This window comes from Apteryx mantelli, chromosome 3, assembly GCF_036417845.1.
Source record: "Apteryx mantelli isolate bAptMan1 chromosome 3, bAptMan1.hap1, whole genome shotgun sequence".
NCBI classification, from domain to species: Eukaryota; Metazoa; Chordata; class Aves; order Apterygiformes; family Apterygidae; genus Apteryx; species Apteryx mantelli.
The window spans coordinates 12631772-12653763 of NC_089980.1; the positions used below are offsets into that span (position 1 = coordinate 12631772).

Here is a 21992-nt window from a genome sequence, read left to right on the forward strand (position 1 = left end):
CATGGAGGAGCACAGGGCTCCCCTCTGCCCCCCCACAGAGCAGCACCAGAGCTTTACCTTACCTTGCAGATGAGACCCTTTCCCCAAGAGCCTAACTTCCAACAGATCACGAGGAAAAAAAATCAAAAGCCTCCTGGCAATACAGCCACTTGCCTTTTTTTCCCCCGTGTAACCTGCGGTACTTGGCTAGGGGTAGCGGTGAGACGTTTCCTGACAAAAGTCGGCCCTGGGGGGAGGTCGGAAGGACCGAAAGCTGCCTGCTGCCGCCCGTGCAGGGGGACCCGCACGATGGAGCTGCCTGCCTCCCGGCTCCTCGCTGCCCGCGCTGCCCTGCCTCGCCACCGCCACCGCCCCGCCGCTGCCCCCATGGCACGCAAAACCATTCCGTCTGAACTTTCCTTAACAAAACGCCACGACCCAGAGCTAACATCCACAGAATTTAATCTCTGCCGATATGAAACAGAGCAGTGATGCCAAAGAACAAAAAAATATTTAGGGGCTTGGAGTTGGGGTGTTTTGTTTTGTTTTGGAGGATGTTATTGTTATACATAAGATGAGTCAAATCAGATGAGTTTTGGTAGGAAGAAGCCGAGTTATGTGCACTTTTTTTTTTTTTAATTTTTAGCAGAAATAGAACAGTGCTTAGGTGTAATTTACATTAGAGCTTCTAATTTAAAACAAGGTTGCTGAAGGGAGAGCGCTGTGCATTTATCAGCAGATAAAAATAACAGCAACATCGGCATTTTAGACAGGCAGGGCGCCAGCAAGCTTGGGCTGCAAAGGCCAGCTGTGCTGCTCTCCTACGCCACCCAGGTAGGCAGCAGACTTTCCCCAGCACTTTATAGACTGGAAGAAAAAAAACCCCACCGTTTCCCGCATGCAGGCTAATCAGGAAGGTTTATTAAAGACAACGTAATTGCCCTAGCTCGGGCCTTATCATAAAGAAATGGATAACCACTCGGCTTTCAAATGTAACACAAATGACAGAGGCCTTCTCTTGTTCTTTCTTAAAAGAAAAATAAACAACCCGACCATAGAATATTGCGCTGCTGGCAAAAACATAAATTCAAACACCATAAGGAAATCCAGTGATTCACTTATGTTTATTTTGACAGGCTCTTGTCACTGGATTGGTAAATTAGAAGTTGGAGCCTCCTTCAGAGGTAAACCAAGTGTTATCTGTGATTTGTTTATTTGCCTGCGTGTGCTTCGAATGGGCTCAAGAGAGTTCTTTATCATCTGTATTTATAAATTCAGGCAGTACGTTTAAAAAAAAAATAAAAAAATTATGAGATTATTTGCAAACTTAACAGACAGCAGTCTTATTTTCTGTTTATTAGCATAAATTTTACCCAAATGTCAGTAAAATTCTAAATCAGCATAAGAGATTACAGAATTAGATTCAGAAAACAGCAGTCTTCACAGCTCCAACAATTCAAATATGAAGACTTGCACATCCCCACTTCCCTGAAAATCATCAGCTTTTCAAAGTTAAATAATTATTTAGACATTTTTTCAGTTTTACTTTTAGCTTTTGAACACATTTAGTTCATGGATTCCATTTTTTCTCTACAAATATGCTGTATACTAACAAACTCTCTGCAGTGAGGAAGGAGAGCGTATTTTTAAATTAAAGTTGAGATACTCCTGAAATCATCTTGCTCTAAAATTTGAGGATTTCAGGAAAAGCCATCAAATACAGAAAGACTGGTAACAATACTGTTATAGTGGAGGCCTTGGTAAACCTCTGATATTGAAAAAGCTTAATTATTATTCTCTGTAAATCTTTCTTCTCAAAGTGAGAAAATTTGGGGCAGGGGAGCTAAAAATGTTTTTAAAATTGGGGATTATGCTCTATAAATATTTTGGCATTTAAATTATGAATGATGGGATCATTCAATCTCCTGCAGGTTGGACATAGTATATGCCGTTTAAAGAAATTCATTTCCAGTTGAATGATTTATGATATCTTTGAGGGAAAACATAATAATCAAATGCATCAAAAAAGTTTTAAATGTGAATATTTGCCATGGGGTTATTTCCTTATTCCTGCCAACTCATCCTGCTATTTCTTCTTGCTACTAAAAACACTTACACAGTTGCATTAAGATTTTAGTTTCCATAGAAACTGTTATTGGCTAAAGTAAATACAACATGGTAAAAAGTGTGAATTTTGTAGTCCTGATAGCATAATGCAGCTGCAAAATTTTCTCCACTGAACCATTTCGCCAGTACTTACTACTGCATGACGTTTGTAGCTACCTGCCTGTTTCAGGAAGACAGACACTTTTCTAGTGGCACTTCCATGTTTCACAGAGGGCATGTGAATATGCAGAGCTATCTCTATGTTTCATTACACAAAGACATATATTTCTGTCCATTTTATATCTATTTTACAGACCTCCACACTAAACTTAGCAAGTGAAAGTACTGCTCTTCGTTAGTCTGCCCATCAAAACAAAGCTTGAGAGGCTGCTACCACGTTATGCACAAGTAAAAGGAAATAAATAATTGCTTCATCGCAACCAATGATTTACCTAATTTCTTCAGCATTTAAAAAGTTAAACAACGTAAGCCCTCGGCATCCTGACACTCCAACCTTGCTGCTGCCGGCTGGAGCTCTGACTGCCTGGGAACTGGGAGAAAAGGCCTCCCACATTTCAGAAAGGCTGCACCGAATTTATCCAGTCACATCTTCTGAAGGCAAAAATGACCTGCATATTAATCTCCGATTCTCAACATGCCTTTTGTTCCTGTCCTAAATAATTCTAATCCTTAATAAAAAAACACAGTTCTGATAATCATCCTATAATTCCCTCATTTTGTAAAACTTTCATTGTGTTTTGAGTTCAGATGGTTTTTCTAATGTACACAATTAATAAGTCATTTTTTATTCTCTTCAGAACATTACTTCCATTTATCTCCTCATTTAGAGATCCACTGCAGCGCTCTGTACTGTATGAGGTTTGCCCTTATTCTGAAGAATAAGACTCTGCATATATATTGCATTTAGATGGAAAATTCTGTTATTGTTTCTGAAAATAGCAGCTGAAGACAGAAGGACTCAACCCTGACAAAATGTAGAAAAATAAGGCTATGTTTAAATTTCTCAGTAACACAGTGCCATTTGAGTACACTATTTAGCAATTTGGGGTCAGAGGACAATCTTCTTTTCTCCCAACTGTAAGCGTTTAGGTACCCACTAAAGATGTCCCTTCTACATCATTAGAAACCTACGTTCCAATGAAAGACCTACAGGTTTATTCTCAGGCGCTTAAACACTTGGACAGATAAAACCTTTAACTTTTGTGTCCCATTTCCTTTACTGTTAAAATAATTCTGTGATACTCTGCCTAAGAGTCACAGGGCCTATCTTGTACCTAACCCCCTAAATCTAGTATTTCCTTTGGCTGCATTAGTCCTTTGGAGGTATGCAGCCAAATGGAAACTCAAAGTAGCATGGAGACCTGCAGAAGCCTCCTGAATTTGTCTTGTTTTCCCAGTCTTGAGTTTCCTTTATTTGGAAGAGTCAGTGGATGCTGCCATGGATGAAATCAGTTTTGCCCATTCTGAAAGGATAAAGCTAAAGGCCTGCTCTGATACTTTTGCACATAGAGAAGTTGGGGTGAGGCTCTAGGCTTGACGCCATACAAACGATAACAGCACTTCTCAGGGCATAGCCACAAATGGATTAAAGTGCACTGAAGTGTGAGCACAGAGATAATAATTCCTATCACCTCATAACCCTATGACATTAGCTCTAGGAGCATGCTCTAGTGCAGGGCTACTCTATTAATTAGTTTTATCCAAGTCCCTGGGGTAACTATTGCTGAGATCTGTTCAGGAAGAAGCTTTTTTTCCAGGTGCCTTTGTGAGCTCCTGCTACACCCTGGCTTCATGACCTGGAACAGTAGTGGTGTTCTGCTCTAAAGTCTCCAAGGAACAGGAAAAAACAGAAATATATTTCAAGGGAGATTACAGTAGACATCACAACCCAGAAGGTGGAGAAACGTTTTTGCAGTCAAGGTGCAGAGAAGAGCTGACTCCTACTACCGATTACTACGAAGAGAGCTGACTACTAGGTTGCAAAGCTGCAAGCTAGTACACAAACATTAACTTAGAGGAGATCCTAGTTCTTTCCTTGTTCTGCCTTCACGCACTGACTGTAAGATGACCACTGTATTTCTATACCTTAAAGGGATAAATATAATAAGGAATGGAAAAAGGAATCAGTTCCCATGGATCAGGAACCCAGAAAGAAAAAGCTCTCTTTCTTAGCTTATGAAATGCATACGGTAGCATACCTTACCTGTTGTTACTCTTCTTACATGCAGTATGGCACAGGGAGTGCTAGGAAACTTGAGTGTTCATAATACCTACCTTTCTCCACAGCACAGGCTACTGTCTCTTAGCCAGTGCACTACAAAAGATAATCTATAGCTTGGATATAATTATTGGAGCAAAATGTATCACATTTTCAACAGATTTCGGGACCAAGTGAAATAGGTCAAACAGAAAAAGAAAGGTGCCTTCTAAATAAAAATAAAGTATTTGGCTGTTTATCCTTCATTGATGAAAACGTCCCCAAAATGAAAAAGGGTATTTTTCCTTGTGACAGGGGCTAGAAGACACATTACAAGTTACAAAAAACATCCAAGAACAATTACAAAATTTACTTGTCTTTATACAGGGAAAAATATTGTGAAAAGCAATTGTCGACAAACAAGGCTGGAAGAGAAACTAGCTTTAAAACCCTGTGTGTTCTTCTCTTTCAGAAATTAAGAATGCCAATGGTTAGTACAGAAGGTGTACTGAATGCACAAGAACAGCTTTCATTTCTAGCCATCAAAAAGAATAAGAAGTTGACCGATTATTTAAGCTAACCAAAGAAATGTCCCCTCTGGTGGATGTGGTTTATGGGGAAGAAAGAAATGTATATTCCAGATGGTGAAGGGAAAGAAAGACTTTTTTGGTAATTATGACTGCTTACAGTCTTCTAAAATCGTTACTTGCTTCTGTTGCAGCACACATAATAGGTCTGGGTAGCTTGCTATGGGTGTCCTTAATTATACTGAAATTTAGTTTTATATATCAATAAAAATTGAAAGATTCCCATTAACTTTTGTAAGTTTTTAATGACAACATACAGATGAACTCCTCCTCGCTAGAATTCTGAAATTGCAATAAAAAAAATAATAATAAAAAAAAAGGCAGCACAAACTGGTAGAAGTCCCTTAATGCTGTATAAAAATTGTCCAAAACTATTTGGGGCAGGGGGAGAGGAAATAATGAAAAGAAAAACAACCTAAAACCTTTAACAGAGCAAGATGGGTCAATGCACTATGGCCTGGAGACTGCTGTCATTAGCATCCGGCAAGGCTAATACAGGAAGTAAGTTCCCAAGCCAGTGATGATCCCACCAGATCATGCAAGATTACCTTCTGGGATTGCTAATAAATGTGTGTTAAGTGGTACCAAGGCACTAAAAAAGCATTTGTCTCTAAGGCAGCTAAGCTACAGAGCATGTATGTTCATTACGTGCCTGGAGCTCGTACCACAGATTGTACTACGTTCAGGGCAAGACGCTCAGCAGGTCTCAGTAAATTACTGTCCAGCTGTCCTGATGGATACAGCTCCCAATCACCATCACAACAGAACCATCAGCTGCATCCCGCTTTCAACAGTCCAAGGAGCAGACTGTGAATGACTTCTTTGTATGCTGTGTGAAGCTTTCCTGCTTTCCCACGCAGGAACTATCCATAATCACGGTTCAGTATTTATTCTCACCTGAGTGCAAGGGTTGCTTCATCTGAAAGTACAGCTGTGGAAAAGTGCCTCTAAAACCTAGGAGCTTTGGCAAGTATGTGGTGCTGCTCTCTTGAGCCAATATACCAGGGATTACACTAGAAACCCCCATGCAATCACAAGCTGCTACTGCTTGACTTAGAGCCAAGCTTTCCTGCTGCTATATGAGTTTCGTATCTTCTGCGGATGTGACACAAACAGGGCTTCACCTGCAGTCACTCACCTGCAGTCAACAGTGCTTTGCTCAGAGCCCGCAACATGGATCAAAGCAGAACAGACAGGACCGGCCCCCAAACGAGCATTTTGTTTCACACAGTTTGCAAGATCCTATCAACAGCCGACCCAGGTGCTGTTTTCGTTCCACCCACACAAATCAATGACAAAAAGCAAACTCAGTCACACAGGTGGTACATTTCACCACCCTAAAAGTTAAGATTTTCTCATACCCTTCATTTAATGCCACTGCTGTCAAATCGGTAACATGTGGTAACAAAAACAGCCTTTATGTAACCTAATAAATAAAAGTCACCGTGGCAATAGCTATGCATAAATTTTAGCTAAAAACGTTTTGTTAGAAGAACATGAATGTCCTCTGTAAAGTGGGTAGCATTTTAAAATAATGTTCTAGCCATTGTTAATACTTTATTGCTATTCATCATAGAACCATTAATCATGGTGAACACATTTGGTATTAATGTGGATGTCATAAAGTACTTCTGTAGCATTTCAATTATAACTCAGCCTTTAAAAAGCTGCCAGCACATGGAAAGCTTTGAAAATTGAATTTGAATAGTCTCCTCTGAGGTACCTATAGGCATACTCAGGCACGGAGAAATCACCGTTTCTACTCTTAACATGTATCCTCCAAAGGCTGAGAAACTGGCAGGGCCGTGCCCAGAGCCATGGCTGGGTGGAAGAAGGAGCGAGCACGCTTCAGAGGAGCTGCGGCCATTCAGAGCCAGCACGTTTTTCCTCCTCTGAGACGAAGGCAGGAAAAGCATCCCCTTGGGCTGCTCCAACCCCGCAGGTTCAAGAGCAGCTAAGCAGCAGCAATGCCGTACTTTCAGGACCCCAGAGAGATTTTCTTTTCTCGTATCACTCCTGCGATTCCCCAAGGCACAAACTTGCTTCCAGAGCTGAGCGCTTGGGTTTCTCTCTGATATGTAGTTTATGTCCAAATGAAAACACCACAGAGAACATATATCTACTGCAAACTGTCTTTAAAGACAGCAAAGGAGTATGCAAACCGTCGGAGTGGGCCTCAAGGAACTCATATCTTAACCTCTCTGAACACAGCTAGAAAAACTCTTTCTGGCCTCAAGGGGCACCAAATGAGGAAAAAACAGTACAAAATGCATCGTGGAGCTAAACATTTATCAGTTCCTGGCCATCAGGGAAGCCAGGAACTTGTATCAGTTTAAGTGTTGCCCTAGACAAAGACCGGTTCTTGTCCATTCACTTTGAACAGAACTTTCATCTGCATTATCCATAAAGAACCAAACAACAGCTCAGCAATCACAGCACTTCTTATCAGAAACTGTGTTAAATGAGGAAAAGACAAAGTATTTTTTATTAACGAAGGGAATTTTTGTAATTCTTGCATATAATTCCCCTTCTATTTTACCTACGTAATCAATGTAACATGTAGTAAACATGCAGCAAAAAGGCCTACCTTGGGGGCTCTGGCATGTTTTCCGCATCTGGCATCTTTGACGAGGCTGATATCTAGTAGCTCAGTCTCCTAGAAAGAAAAATTGAAATACAGATTATTATTACGTTAGTCAAAAAGCCTCGTGTTAACGCTGCCTCACTTCCCAGTTCAGACAGCGGTTAGCCTATTTGCCATGACTCCTGTCCAAACTGCAAACAGTTTCATGGAGTGTTGTATCGCCCTTCACCAATTCTAATAGCAATACTTAAGGTCTTAGACACATAACCTAATTTCCTTAAAAATATGCATTTGTCTCTTATGATATATAGAGAGAGGCTCAATCAACCATTTCAGTCAAGCATATTTCTTGGATTACTAAATACCAGCTGTTGTGTTTTTTTTAAATACAATTTTAGCTTTTTTATGCTAGTTACAGTGTGAAAAGGAAGATACTACAAAACTGAAAAATTCTCTCTCTGAAATAGAAAATCTACTTTTTATTTTTAAAAGTGTACATAAAAAAAAGCTATATACACAATGATAACATGTTTCAACAATTTTACAGTGACTATTGCTCAATGAAAACCATGCACTTTTGATAAACATTTCATAGTTCATATCTTACTCTTGAGTTCTGGGCTATACATGTTGAGTTCTGGGTTATAACACATGCCCTACAGGGAACAAAACTGACCCATGATGACAGCTTCAGCTAGGCAAATTCATGTACTCCACTGTGCATGTATGACATGAAGTATCTTCTTTCAGTGCTAACCTAGTGCTTTCGGGACCCTGCATGCCTGGTGGCCCAGGAGAGCCAGGGCAGGGCCACGCGGAGCCCGTGGACCCTCAGGGACGCCCTCCTCAGTGTGCAGGCCACTGTGGCGGGGTGCAGCCCCCCCGTGGGGATCAGTGCAGGGGATTCATCTCTCTTCAAACAGGCAGCAAACTGTAATCCTGAGTCAACATCCTTTTCCCAATCTTATCCTGAGATGGGCCATTTTTTGATGTTGCCATGTTGGTTCTTTTCTTGAATACCTTAGCATTTATGAGCATAGAGAATCTGGATGGAGGAACAGCACCGGAGAAGGGAAGAGTGTGATTCCCAGCAACTGGCTCCCCAGGAAGCACTCAGATCCACATGGCATTATGCATGTTTTCCCAAAACCAATCCAAACTGTTTTGGAAGACACAGGCAAGAACATCTGATCTGATTTGGCATTACTTGAAGATCTTAAAGCACAACTTAATTTCGTCTGCCTCACCTACACTAGTATTTGGACTAATATTCCATGTTAGCGTGGCTCAATTACGTACTAAATATAGTCCAAAAGTACTTCAGCAGGAACATGACCACACTGCAATTAGAGCTACAACGAATTTTAGTCTTCAAGTAGTAACCACAATGCTGTGCAGAGAATTTGAGATCTCTGTGCAACATAAAGCCACTATATTTTTAAATTCCAAGGAGAAAAGGTGATTTTCCCACAGTCATGTTATCTTCCATAGATTACTTTCCATCCTTATTTCTCTTTTATTTTAAGGCACCAGCTCCTGCACAGTTCTTGTAGATACACTTTTGTTGACTTATAAGACATGAGCTCTACCACAAAATTTTCACTTGGCTATACATTCGTAACATCTCCCTCTGCCCACCATGCCAATCCCAATTCTATCTAATACCAGCTGAACTTAATCATCACTTCTCTGTTACTGGGGACAGCAACAGGATCCTTCTCTTTTCCCTGGCCTGTTTGCGAGAAACTTGAGATACTTATTTTTGGTCATAATTGCCTGAAACAGAATAATGGGGTCAAAACTCAGGGATAAGGAAGATGTATAGGCAGGGTTATAAAAGGTAATATTTTGTAAATATACTTAGGAAATCATCCAAAACACACAAATACACAAGGCATACATATAAAGTACTCTTCCGACAGTGCTCCAACCTCTGATGTCTACAGCTGATTGCTATATCAGCTGTCCCTGTTACAGCTCAGGGGTATCTGCAAGTTTTTGAACCCAACTTTCAGGTCCAGTTTGAAGTTGGTCTTATTTCCAGATCTACAGTCCTCTTATACATTAATCCTTATCCTGCCTGACCCTATCACACTGACGCAAGACTAATAGGGCAAAGCTCAAAACCCTGAGTTCAGAAGTCCTTAAATGTGGAAAAAGTCCAGCTAACCAGTCTCATACATACCCAACTGCAGCATTCTCGAAGCAGAGATAAGCAGAGTCAGTAGCCGAAAGTGAAATGGGTTTTCAAGAGAAGTGAGCAATGCTTAAAAGATGAAGAGAGGTCACCCTGGGGAAGAATAGCTCCTGTGTAAAAGCATGCAATTCCCTGCTGAAAGGCCCGAGGTTGGCACTGCTACTCCTTCATGCCCCTCACACCATACCACTAGTCTAATGGTTCCTCTCCTATACCTTTCTCAGTTTCTTAAAATCCAGGCCAGAACAGCTTGCATATGTACACATGGAACTATTTCACCATACGGTACCTAATCTTGCACTACTCACCAGGAGAACTGCATGAAGAACATATAAAAAATGCAGGGTACAGTGAGCACTAGCTCTCCATTTCCCCACATAACTGGTCTCCAGGCCTGGAAGGGGCCAGGTCCTCACAGGGGGAAATGGCCAATGCATTCAGTTAGAAAAAGCAATGCTGATTTTTACCAGCAGCAATCTGTTCCTGGGTCTGAGTACAACATTTCCACATTCATATCACCTCATCCATCCCTCAGTGGAATCTACTTCTCAGATCCCAGCAAAGTTGGGTTAGTGCAAATATGCCTCCACGTGTTTTATTTCTTTATAAATTTAGCCCATGACACATTTGCATCTCAAAATGCAGCATGATATTCCTAGTGCAGACACAAGAAATTTCTTTATCAATTCAAATGGACTCTTTTCCCCCTCTCCCTTTTTTCAGAGAGGTGTTGGGAGGAACTGTTATGAGTTGCTCTTGTGAAACATGCCAGCACTAATGACACTAAGTGACCATTTGGGATATGTCAGCAGTGGAAGGCAGACTTGCTGCTCAAGACGGGGGGAAAAAAAAATTGGAGATACAAAATCGAAATAAGCACTATTAAATAGCTGTGTATTCAGGTACGGTAGCAGGTGCAACTTTAAATAAAACAAAAAGAACACAGTGTAGGGCTTGTCTTTGATTTAATGCACATGGGACATTCAGATATTGGCAGAACTGAGAGTAATGAAATATGGCAGAGCTGTATGACTGTTTGTCACACTCAGAGCAAGAACTACGGGGGGAAAATGGACAACAGTCTAGACGTAATTAAGGGGAGAAGGAGACCAGAGGACACTGAACAGAACGGAGTGAAGGAAGGCAAGAAATTCAAAAGAAAATCGGGGATAAGAGCCAGAAAACTCTTGCGACCACAAGGCAAAGGGAAGTCAAGACAGGGCAGAGACATAATGCAACTGCACCAACAGCAACCACACAGAGCAAAGACGCCGTGCAGAAGGCAGCGCGGGGAAAGCAGCTCTTCAGAGCCACAGGCCAGGTACTCAGCAAGAGCACGGAAGCAGAATTTTACCGGTACCAGAGAAGAACCTGCCTCCAGGTTAAAAGGCCAGTGGTTATATTTACCACAACAAATAGCACGTACGCCCCGAGGCAGTCTCCAGCACGCCGTGAAACGTTCTACAGAAGCTATGGACACATGCAGTACCTGTAGGAAAAATATGATTTAGCACACTGAAAAGATTGACGTACACTAAAAATAAAGGCTGTAACAGCAAGCACATGAGAGAAATGAAAGACGCTGAGGGAAAATGGGTCTTAAACAGGGATGATGAAACACAGAGTGAATTTCAGAAGCTTTTTTTGGTTGGATTGCCCTGATGTTTTAGCTCTTAAAAAGCAAACAAAGCAAAACAACAAACAAACAAAAAACCACAACCCCCCCCCCACAGAATTAATCATCTATTCACTTACAAAAGTGCAACTAGACCTCCCATAACAGAAACATAAAAAGACCCTTTCAAATGAAATAATACACATTAGAAACAGAAAAGCAAAAGCCAGCAACGGGCGCTCGCAAAGACAAGGCAACAAATCGAAACACGGCTGCTCGGTTCTGTCCCTTTGGGGCCCGCTAGCCCGGGGGTTCCCAGCCTGAAACCGCCCAGACACCCCTCACCGTGGCCGGAAACGGCAATGCTATCCGGCTGTTTGGGCTGCGCAAACTGAATGCTAAGTCTCCTTCCTTCCCCCTTTAGAGAAATGGTGAGGGGCTGAATTTCTATTTTGGGTTGGGGCTGTTGGTTTTCCAACTACTACTTTCATGTTGCTTGCGTTGGAAGTTTGACAATTTAGGGACCCAACACCTAAGAGGGAAAGGCCAAGAAGAACAGGGCAGGAGCAGAGTTTGTGGGGCTACGTTGACAGGACCTGCTGAGGTGACTACGGGAATGGCTGGCACCCTGCAAATCCCCCTTATGGCCTTGCTGTTGCGTTACCTCTTGGAGGTAGAAAGCAGGTTGGATAACCCTACCCATATATTCCTTTATATCCCTATTTGACAAGACCATTTACTTCTTTAGGATGCTCTCCTAGGCAGCAATTACGGAAGCCAGGGGAATATAAAGTCCAAAGTCTTAGTCATCAGCAGATATCAGAAAGGATTGGTCCAGTTTCCGTAATTAAATGTTATATGTGCATTGAGAACTGCAAGGCGGCAGCCTGTTAGCTGCTCTAACTTGTCTTCTAAATTAAGGAGAAGAGTGTGAGATCCGCATCCACATAACAGCCTCTGTGGGGACCCTTCAACAGGGTGCGGATAAATCAGAATTCACAATGTGCCGTTTCTTAGAAGTTCCTTGGTTCAAAAACATCGAACCTTTCGGAATTCCCTGACACCCCTGCGCCCTTGTTTTCATCTTTCAAACAACTAATTAAAAAGACAGAGAGCAATTTCCTCCCAAACGAGAGGAAAGACAATTTCCTAATCCCCTGTTACAACATGTGGATAGACTTTTGAAAACTAAAAATACACTTAGCACCCGACAGAAGAATGCCCTCTTTCATGTGCTGCAAAACAGTTGGCGGAAGTCGTTCTCTGCCCAAGTCAATGGCACTTTTACTACTGACTTCCTTGGTGCAGGCTTGGAACCGCGCTCTGTGCCGCATGAGGCCTAAAAGCCGCAGCAACCGAGATAAAACACAACCCACCCAAGTCCAACTATTCCCTCTTTAGAGACCTCCAGTCATTGCTGTTGGGCCTTATTAATCTTGCAATAGAATAATATCATATAGTACAACTGGCAGACCCCACCTCCCAGTAATTCACAGAACAGACATTCCTAAGAAGTAAATTATTAATCCCACCATGTTTGTTTTCAATTAGCAGCTGAGATAGAGACCTATTCATATAGGGCTGGATTGTGCAATCTCACTTTTATGGGTGAGCACACGCTCACAAAAGCAGTGGATTGTGCAACCCTCAGTGACTGCCTGAGCACTTATAATTAGGCCCGTTTGAATTCAATACAGTAACACCAATTTATACCAGCTGAGGATCTGGCTCACTCCTATTTTAAACTGCCCAAAATGATGCCAAGAGAATCACACTGTCTCAGGAAGTTGCTAGTGATGTAACGCTAGCTATGAAGCAGGGTTCCTTATCGATCTCGCTGGCGAGCTCTGCTTAAGAGCCGTTGACAGCATGGCGAGCTGAGTGCTGGATCAAGTGTCCTACCAAATTTCACAAAAACTCTGTCAAGGATACATTGCAAAAGTGGGTGGGCATGACAACAGCTGCATGGAGTTGGTCAGTCCAGATATCTTTCTTACATCCCTAACAAAAATAATTCCATGTCGGGTACTCACTGAGGTTGACTGGTCATGTCATTTCATTGCTCTAACCCGCATTTGGTCAATCTCCATTTCCACTTCTGTTCCGATGTTCTTTTTTTGTATTATATGAAATGATGTTGCCTGCTACTGGGAACTAGTTAGCACAGTTCTCACGGTGATGTTGCTGTAGCCACTGTGGTTCAGGGATATGGCCTAACTGATGCACAACTAATTAAACTCTGAAAAACCATTTTCCGCTTACACTTTGCTTTGAAATCTGGTGCTTTTAGTTTCAGATCTGAAGGAGAAACTGTGTGCCTGAAAGCTTATCTAATTCTTCCAAATATTTTCAGTTGACTTAATAAAAGACGCAGCCCTCTGCCTTCAAAGTTTGTCATGTCTTACACAGTCTGGCAAACTAAACTCTGAAAACTGGGCCAGTTTTGCCAACAAGCACCATGTAATGCAATTAGATGGCAACATCTGGCTAAAGTTTTCAAAGGGAAAATGCCATTTTGCTGAAACAGAAACTTCACCCGGGGACTTAAACACTTTATGGTGGGAAAAAAATAATCATAATGAAACATTTCATTAATATTGAAGGATTCTATTTTAACATTTTCTGAACATTAAAGCACTGAATATTTCTTGAAGCAAAAAATCTATTCAGTTCTGTACTACTTTTATTTTGATTCTGCATTTTAAATGTGTTATTTAAAATAAAAACCCAAGTGACTATAATTTTTCTTTCTAACAAGTTGGAAGAAAATTAAAGTCAATGTTTGATTCTGATTCAGAAGAATTAGAAGTCACGCCAAGGAAGCATCTGGCCCTGTATATTCAGACTAGATACGCAGGCAAACTCAGTAATTTATAATCATTTATGGAATAAACCACATTCAGGTTTCAGAGATTTTGATAGTGTGCTTATAAATCAGCCACACTTCAATTATTCCAGGACTGAAATTCCCTGCAATGAGAGTGAACATTTAGGGCTAATTTAAGAGAGGGTGCTTTCACAGGGAGGGTATGTTGTATATAACTTCTCTCTTAAAACCACTTTTTCCCCCCCCTCATTACCATTAAGAATAAATTGAATGAAACAAAGATTTGTCTCCCCATCCCAAAGGAAAACTGTGGCCAACCGGTGAGCTGCTTTGAAGGAATCCTGCACTGACGGCTGCAAGAACCCACAGGAGGGCTGTCAATGACGGTAACCAGAGCCGAGCTAAGGTAGTGCTCTGTTTTCCTGAAAGTCCTCTTACATAATTCATAAGCTGTATCCTACCAGAGCAAGCCAGTCCCTGAAGAAGCTGTCTCCATGCTTCCTCCTGGCAACACAATTCAATTATCAGGCATCGAAATCATCTGCTGTGTCAATAAACAAGTAGCAGAGCACACCCTGCGGTCAATGGTAAAACTCGCACTGATGAGAGCAGTCTCTTCCACATAAAGTTCTTCTTCCCAAGTTCACAATGTTTTGTTATCTTCCCATCTCTTTTTAATAAGCTGTTGAAAATTATATTAATGCTACAGCTAGTCAACCTGCGTGAAGCAACTAGTCCTCTTCCAGCTCCTTGCATCTGGTTCAGCTCAATTACAGGACATTGCGCTCCTCACGGAGGTTCGAAGAGGCAACAGCTATGCATTTAAACGATAGAACAAATGCTACTGCCAAGCTTATATTTAAACTAAACACGTATTTCCATACTAGCCACTGGTTTTCCCAAGGGGGATTATTATTATTATTATTTTTTAGAATGACACACTTCAATGAAGAACATACAGCTCTGGGTTTTCCTCATACCCTTCAGAATCCAGGTTGCAATTTTCTTCGGTTTTGCTTGGCAACGCCAGCAGGAGTTGCCATAAAGCAGCCAGCACTCGGGGAGACCAGCACGAGAGGATGTATTGTACTCGGCCATTAGCCTCACCCCCAGAAAATAAAGCAATCCCTTCAAAAGCCACAAGTTAAAGCTAATGAACTGCCAAATGCACAGTGTATTTAAACAAAAAAAAAAGAAAAAGAAAAATCCTGCCCTGTGCAGTGTGGCTGCACTAAATAGGAGGGAAAGAGAGGAGAGTCCCTCCCACTTCTTACAGCAGGACACCACCGAAATCTTGCAATCACAGTAACGCCAAGGGGCAGGGAAGCGAACACAGCAGCCACAGCACTGCAAGCCCAAGGCGGCATTGCCTCATCTTCTGGAGACTGCCATTTATCGGGCCCAGCAGCTGGCATCCGGGGCAGCGCGCGGCAGAGTCGCGTAAGCAGCTCCTCGCCGTGGGATTTCTTCTCTTCCCTGAGCCTCTGCTCTGGCACTGCCCAGAGAAAACCGAGGTCTCCGCACAGACCAGCCCAGGCAGAGGGAAGCCTCAGATAACTTCTTTCTCAAAATACTTTAAAACTTGGTGAAAAGGAATCCTAAATTCTCTGCCTCCTAAACACCTCCTTAAAAAAAAAAAAAGTAAAAAGCCAAAATAAATCCAACTGCTCTGGCACCCACAATGAAGAAGAGCAGAACCAGCAACATTGCTAATCCTGAGATACCAAGAAAGACAAAAAACACTCTGCTGCCTCGACAACTTCACTCAAAACCATTTATTTTTAAAACTCTGCATTTCTGGCCAATGAACGCTGGCAGAAAATCACAGGAGCCCCATCCATTTCAGGTCTATTCAAAACAGGGGAGTGAGTGCACAGCTGTAGGAGGGAGGTAACTTTGCCTTTACATTTCACCATATTTCACCGAATTCAGATGAAACGGCAGGTTCAACTCCTGGACCTTTCCCTCACCAGAGTCATTTTCATTGTGGAGCTGCTGCAGCTCCAGGAGATGAACCAGGTGGCTACTTCCACTGTCCCCTACCCGTGCACCATGTACAGGTCAATCTGGCCTACATCATTAAGTGAGTTAAGCTGTCTTTGTACAAACAACTCCAGTTAAAAGTACTGGCGAGCACCACTTATGCCTAACAACTCACCTGATTTGAGACAATTCAAACAGCATTGCTCAGTTCAACCCCTCCCAAAACCTAACAGCAGGAAACATGCCCACTACAAAATCAGGAGTAAGGCTGAACCGAAAACAATAAATGTATTTGTGTGCTATCGTGTTTTTTCTCCAAAAGTATTTTCCTACTTTTCATAAAATTTTCCAGGTTAAGGCAAAAAATAGTTTTATTTTTTCGGAGATTTTTCAACAAGTTGAAAATTCCAAAACAAGTGAGGGGGTTTTTTTAGTGAGGAGGTTGCATTAGTAGGCACAGAAGTTGCAAATGTAGCTGAAGGAAAACATTGATCCAAATGGAAAAAGGGAAATGCAAAAATGAAGATCTGAACCTCAGTTAGCTTCACTCACATTGGCATTTTCTTAGGCCGAGGCATACAGCAGGGCATCAAATGGGCATCTTGGCCAACAAGAAGGGACGGTTTAAACGTCACTTTGGTTACACAGGTTTCTTAGGTCTGAAAAGATATTTCTGACCAAGAAGTCCTGGCAAACACTCACCCTCCTTTAACTCATGGCAGTAAGCTGGGATTCAGGCAAGCGAATGGTTTAAGTTACTGCTTCGTCTGATTCAGAATACAATTTTGACACCCTTTCCCAGCCCTAGCAAATTCCCAACCATTCCTGTCCAAAGCAGCTCTCTTGGGCTTGCTTTCTCAATCTCTCCTTTTCTACTTTACCTAAGTAGACAAATATGGTTTATTAGACAAGGAGGAGACTGAGGCACTTGAGACCATGTTAAACCTGGAACACCAGGTGGTTCTCCCAGCACTCTTGCATACCTGCATCTGGTGAGGTGACCACCGCTACTTTCAACTATAATCAGATGGTGGACAGACCCCGAAGCAAACATTTTCAAGGGTTTTGGTATCACATGGAATGGACATTATTCAAAATCACTAAAATAGAATGACTTCTTTTTGTCCAAACCAAATTAGCTGCAAACCTGAACCTAGAAGAGCTAAGCTTTATCTGGGTGGTCATTAATTTTTCTCAAGTCAAAAGGAGTTGAAGGACCTCAGCACCTGCGAGGCAGGACCTAGCATTTGTGATTTGACTTAACTGCACAGGGAATGAGTCCCAGATACCTTGCATTTCTTTGTTTGCAGGTTCTTCTTTAAGTGCCAAGTCACATGACAACCCTACTGAAAGGCTCTTATATTATTCCTATAGGAGTGTAAGCCACAACTGGAGAAGTTTTTGCTATCTTTATAATACTCAGTCTCTCTGAATGTATCCCTGGAGACATAAGAACAGTAACATTTTCTAGTACAGAGACAATAGTCTGCAGTTTATATGAAGCACTGTGCTATTAGGAAAAAAAAAAAGAAGGAATTTTCATGCTAAGTACCCTTTTAATAATGAAAGCAAAACAAGTCTTCTGTGTCTATGCATATAGTTCTTTGCTGCTTCATTAAGGAAAATCTCATTTACTTGGATTTACAGACTGTGGCTAAGCAGTCTAAAAATGGGTACATGGAGCTTACCATTCAGTTCCGAGTACCAAAGAAACGGTCAGCAAGCAGAAAAAAGCGCAGCGGTAAAGATTCGCCACCTGCCTCTGTCACAGTGAACTGACCCGTACTAATGAGTGTAGGATGGAGCAGTCACAGTGTTCGATAATCAGCAATCATCTCAGATTTTAAAAGCCAACACCCCGGAAAAATATAATTTTTCCATAACAATGGAAAAGATTTTAGTCTGCCCCTTCTTCAGTCATGTCTGAAGCTATAGTTCTACACCAAAGTCACCACTGTTGGATCAGGTATAAGACAGATAAAACAATTATTTCCCCCGTTAGTGTGAGTATCAATATATAGTCCATAAAAACAGTCCACAACCCTACTAAGGTCTTACAGCCTAAATGCACAAGACAAACAGAGGATGAAATGAGAAATGGATATGTGAAGTAATTTACCAGTAGCATAGAGAAGAACAGTGGCAAAGCTGGAAAAGTATCTCAATATCCCTATCCCTATCTGTTAGATCATGCTGTCTCCTTTGCATCATACTCCAACTACAGGTGCTCTACCTTACCAGGACAGACAGTGTGCCCAGGGGCTACATAGCTGGAGGGAACTTGATATATGAGACTTAGGAGCTTTATGAGGGCAGGAACCTGGCTTTTTTGGAGAAGTGGGTGCACAGACAACCCTGGTTATAAGTGATGTGCTGTAAACCAAGTGAAAACTCAATCCCTGGCAGAGCTAGAAATGGGCGCCTGGTCATTTCGTTTCCTGTTAGAGAATGCTACCTCCTGTGGCTACTACCAGATGTTGATGAACTGTAGGACTTGTTTTAAATGTCTTAATGAGCTTTTCTAAGCTTCCTTCAGAATGGGCACTCTGCCATGCTCTCCCTCATGCCACTGCTAACCTTCCTGGCTCCTGTGACACAACAGGGCATCTGGCACCAACAGGAGCAATTTTCTCAAGTTTAGGGCAATGCAAGTGCACCTGCTGCTTGAAACTAGATGTTTCCCATCCAAACAACTTGTTTTTCCTTGCAGTTAGCAGTGGGAGTTGCATGGACACAGACACCACCAATGTACTGGTGATAACTGGTTTGGTCCTGTTAAAACTGTTCTAGCGGCGCTGCTCTCCGCGCTATCACAAATGCGTAACAATAGGAGTAAAAGTAGAAGCGATGAGGTACGGCCAGCATTCAAACACAGAAAGCAACTGGGGGAGGACCTGCTTCAAAAGAAAATTCAAAAGAAAAAGCATATTGTAGGCAGCTTTCATAATGGCGCTTGACTGATTTTTATTCACATAACTAGAGAATAACCTGGCAATTTTTAGCTTTAGAGTCACAAGGAAAAGTACATTGAATTGAAGTTTTAAGCAGCAGATAAAAAAGCAGTATTTCTATTAAGAAGCTTCTCTTTTCAAATGAAAAGTCGTAATCATATGTGATTATGATTAAACGCCTTCCCAGAAAGGGCCATATCATATTTAGGGGGTGACGTTCTTGTGCCTTTATTTCATGCTGACAAGGCATCGCAAACTACATAGATCAGTATTGTGCTTTTTCTTTTGAAGTGTATTGTTTTCAACAGAGTGCCCCAAATAGCAAGCAGTCGGAGCACAGACTTTCATCTAAACTTTGAACATGCCTGAAATAGCCACTACAAAACTCCTGCTTACTGCATCACTCTGCTGTACCACCACACCTGATGCCGTCGTTCTTACTCAGGCAAACCACCTATTAACCAACACAAGATTTTTCCAAGATGGAACAACAGCATATCCTTCTGACTTCTTCTATACAGTAACTTTTCTATTTATGCAGCATGTATTTGATGCATCTAAAAGAAGACTAACACATTTACGGGTTTGAATACGCATTTTTAGAAAGACTTCAGCAGGTGAGGGCGTTTTTGGCAGATCTACAGTATTCTGTGATGGTTTTGTTTCTGACTAGCTGTTTCACGTGTTTTGCAAGACTGCATCCTTAATTAATGTCAATAGCTTGGAGCTTTTGGCATCTTTATATTTATACTATGCACACTTTTTATACCGTTAAACTTAGCAAAGGTATGAGATTAGGAACTTGGAATTGCTCTCCTTGTAACAAAACGCATGGAGCTTTAAGGTTAAGGCTCAACATAGTCCTATTTACAGGTCTGTGACTTCTACAGAGGCAGACGGTAAAACGTTAATCAACAGGAGACTATACAGAGGGAGAGTGTATAGTTCTACACCTCTCCCAACTCTTCTTCTAGCTAAGACCTTTGCATGTATTACCTGACTGGAAAACGAATAATCCAGCGGCATTTCCAACTGGAGACTCCAGTCATAACATGGAGCTTCAAGACACTAATGGCAATAGCTGAAAAGCCACGACTGACCTTCTGAAATAAAGACCTTTAATGTTTTTAGGGCCCAGGTTTGGCTTGTGGGATGCATTTAGAGCTGAAAGACCACTAAAAGGCATGTTGTCAAGATTTCTCCCCAAAACACAAAAGTCTCTCAAGATCAGTTATTTTGTTAACATATCTGTTATTTTAGGATGAAGATTTCTCACTGGCTTTTGAAGCAAATCATCCTGGTCTTATACCTTAATCCATATCAAAATCTGGAAACTGGAGAAAAACTAACACGCCATCTACATTTTAGAAAATGAGAAGAAAGGAAAATGACCCAAGCAACAATAGTCTGAAAGGCAAAACTTTAAAAGGGATGATGAAAGGAGTATAATAATATGAAGGTAATACAAAAAATGAGAGAGACAGCAGGAGCTCACCAGGAAGATCATATCTGAGTAAGCTAATAACATTTTTGCTTGGCACAGGAAGCTCTGAAGGACCTCTCTGCCTGCGGTTTGGTTAATTACATAAGCCAAAATTGGCACAGCAACATCCAGCGTTCTGGTCGCCAGCGCTCAGAGCCGAACGCAACCTGGAGGAGGGAGAGAGAAGGGCTCCAAAAATGAGCAGGGACTGGGGAGGACGCTTTTATAAGAGAAGACTAAAAAAACTTGCTTTCCACAAAGCAGCAAAAGGAAGGCTAAGAGGGGTATGATTATCGTCTTTAAATATATGCATTGTGTAATCAGTTGAGAAAAGGAAGGGTTACTCAATCTAAAAAGAAATAAGGACTGAGCTATACAAATCTGTCATTAGTAAGTATAGGCAAAATTTAGCACTACTTTTTCTCTAGATACTGAAAGTAAAAAATCACTTTTAGAATGAAGTTTGACATGTTTCTGGATATTGTTTGCAGCATGTATTATTCTGACATTCAGAAACATAAGATTAACCCAGGAAATCCATTCCTGTACTACAGACCTAAAGGAATCATTTATTTTCATCCAAACTTTTGATTTCTCAACATTCCAGCCAACATGCCACTTTGTTAATAAAGTTACTAAGGAACAAGTTAAGGGAATGATTCATGAGATACTAGTTCAGAAGCAGCCTATTTTGCAGATCTTGACATTACAACAGTTTCCATGGATGTTTCTCCCAAAGACAAGTTACAGTTCCTAGTTCTTTATATCAATATAAGAAATAAGGAACCTAAGTTACATGTACGCATACGCACAAAGACGACAGCTTTCCGAACTGGATCCTCAACGCGTTGCTCCTCTAACAGACAATGAAATGCACAAAACTCTGCCAGCCGAGGAGCTCCATGAACAGCCGAACCGATGGGAACAATTTAGACGAGTGCATAATATAAGCACAAGAAAGCACCATTTAGTCATTCGGCAAATCACATTTTGCTTCTTCAAATGTATATAGTTCCTAGTGTAATAACTCAGCAGGAACCTGCAACAGCCATATTCTCCTCTCCAGGCTGCAACAGCAGGCAAACGCTTCTGCTTGTCAGGGGTACGCTCGCTCCAGACCTCCGCAGCCCATTTCACCCCCTCTTGCCATATTCTAATTTGCCTTATTACCTTGCTACTTCCTTCACAGTCACAAGCGAGTTTAGGATATAGTTATTTTGTTTGACGCTTATTAGCGAATTAGAGGGGAGTTAGAGTTTCTTGCTAACTTATTTTGTACAAGCTGTAATTGCTATTATTTTACATGCTCCCAGGGTTTATGGATAAGCGCATTTTAAAAGTCAAAGCAAATAAATAAATAAATGGAGAACCCATACATCTGAATCTAAACGACTGGTGGGTAAATCTCTAAAGATTTAATTTACATTAACCTACTATTAATCTGAACACATAATTTCCTTCA

General features: G+C 41.4%; 1 protein-coding gene across 1 annotated transcript in view; it reads right to left on the reverse strand.

Moving 5' to 3' along the window:
* PLCB1 (phospholipase C beta 1) overlaps positions 1-21992 on the reverse strand; it is a 442993-nt gene that overhangs the window by 311977 nt on the left and 109024 nt on the right. Inside the window, exon 3 of the mRNA XM_067292708.1 lies at positions 7478-7546. Within this exon, the coding sequence (XP_067148809.1) occupies positions 7478-7546 (69 nt within the window). The remainder of the gene's footprint in view (positions 1-7477; positions 7547-21992) is intronic.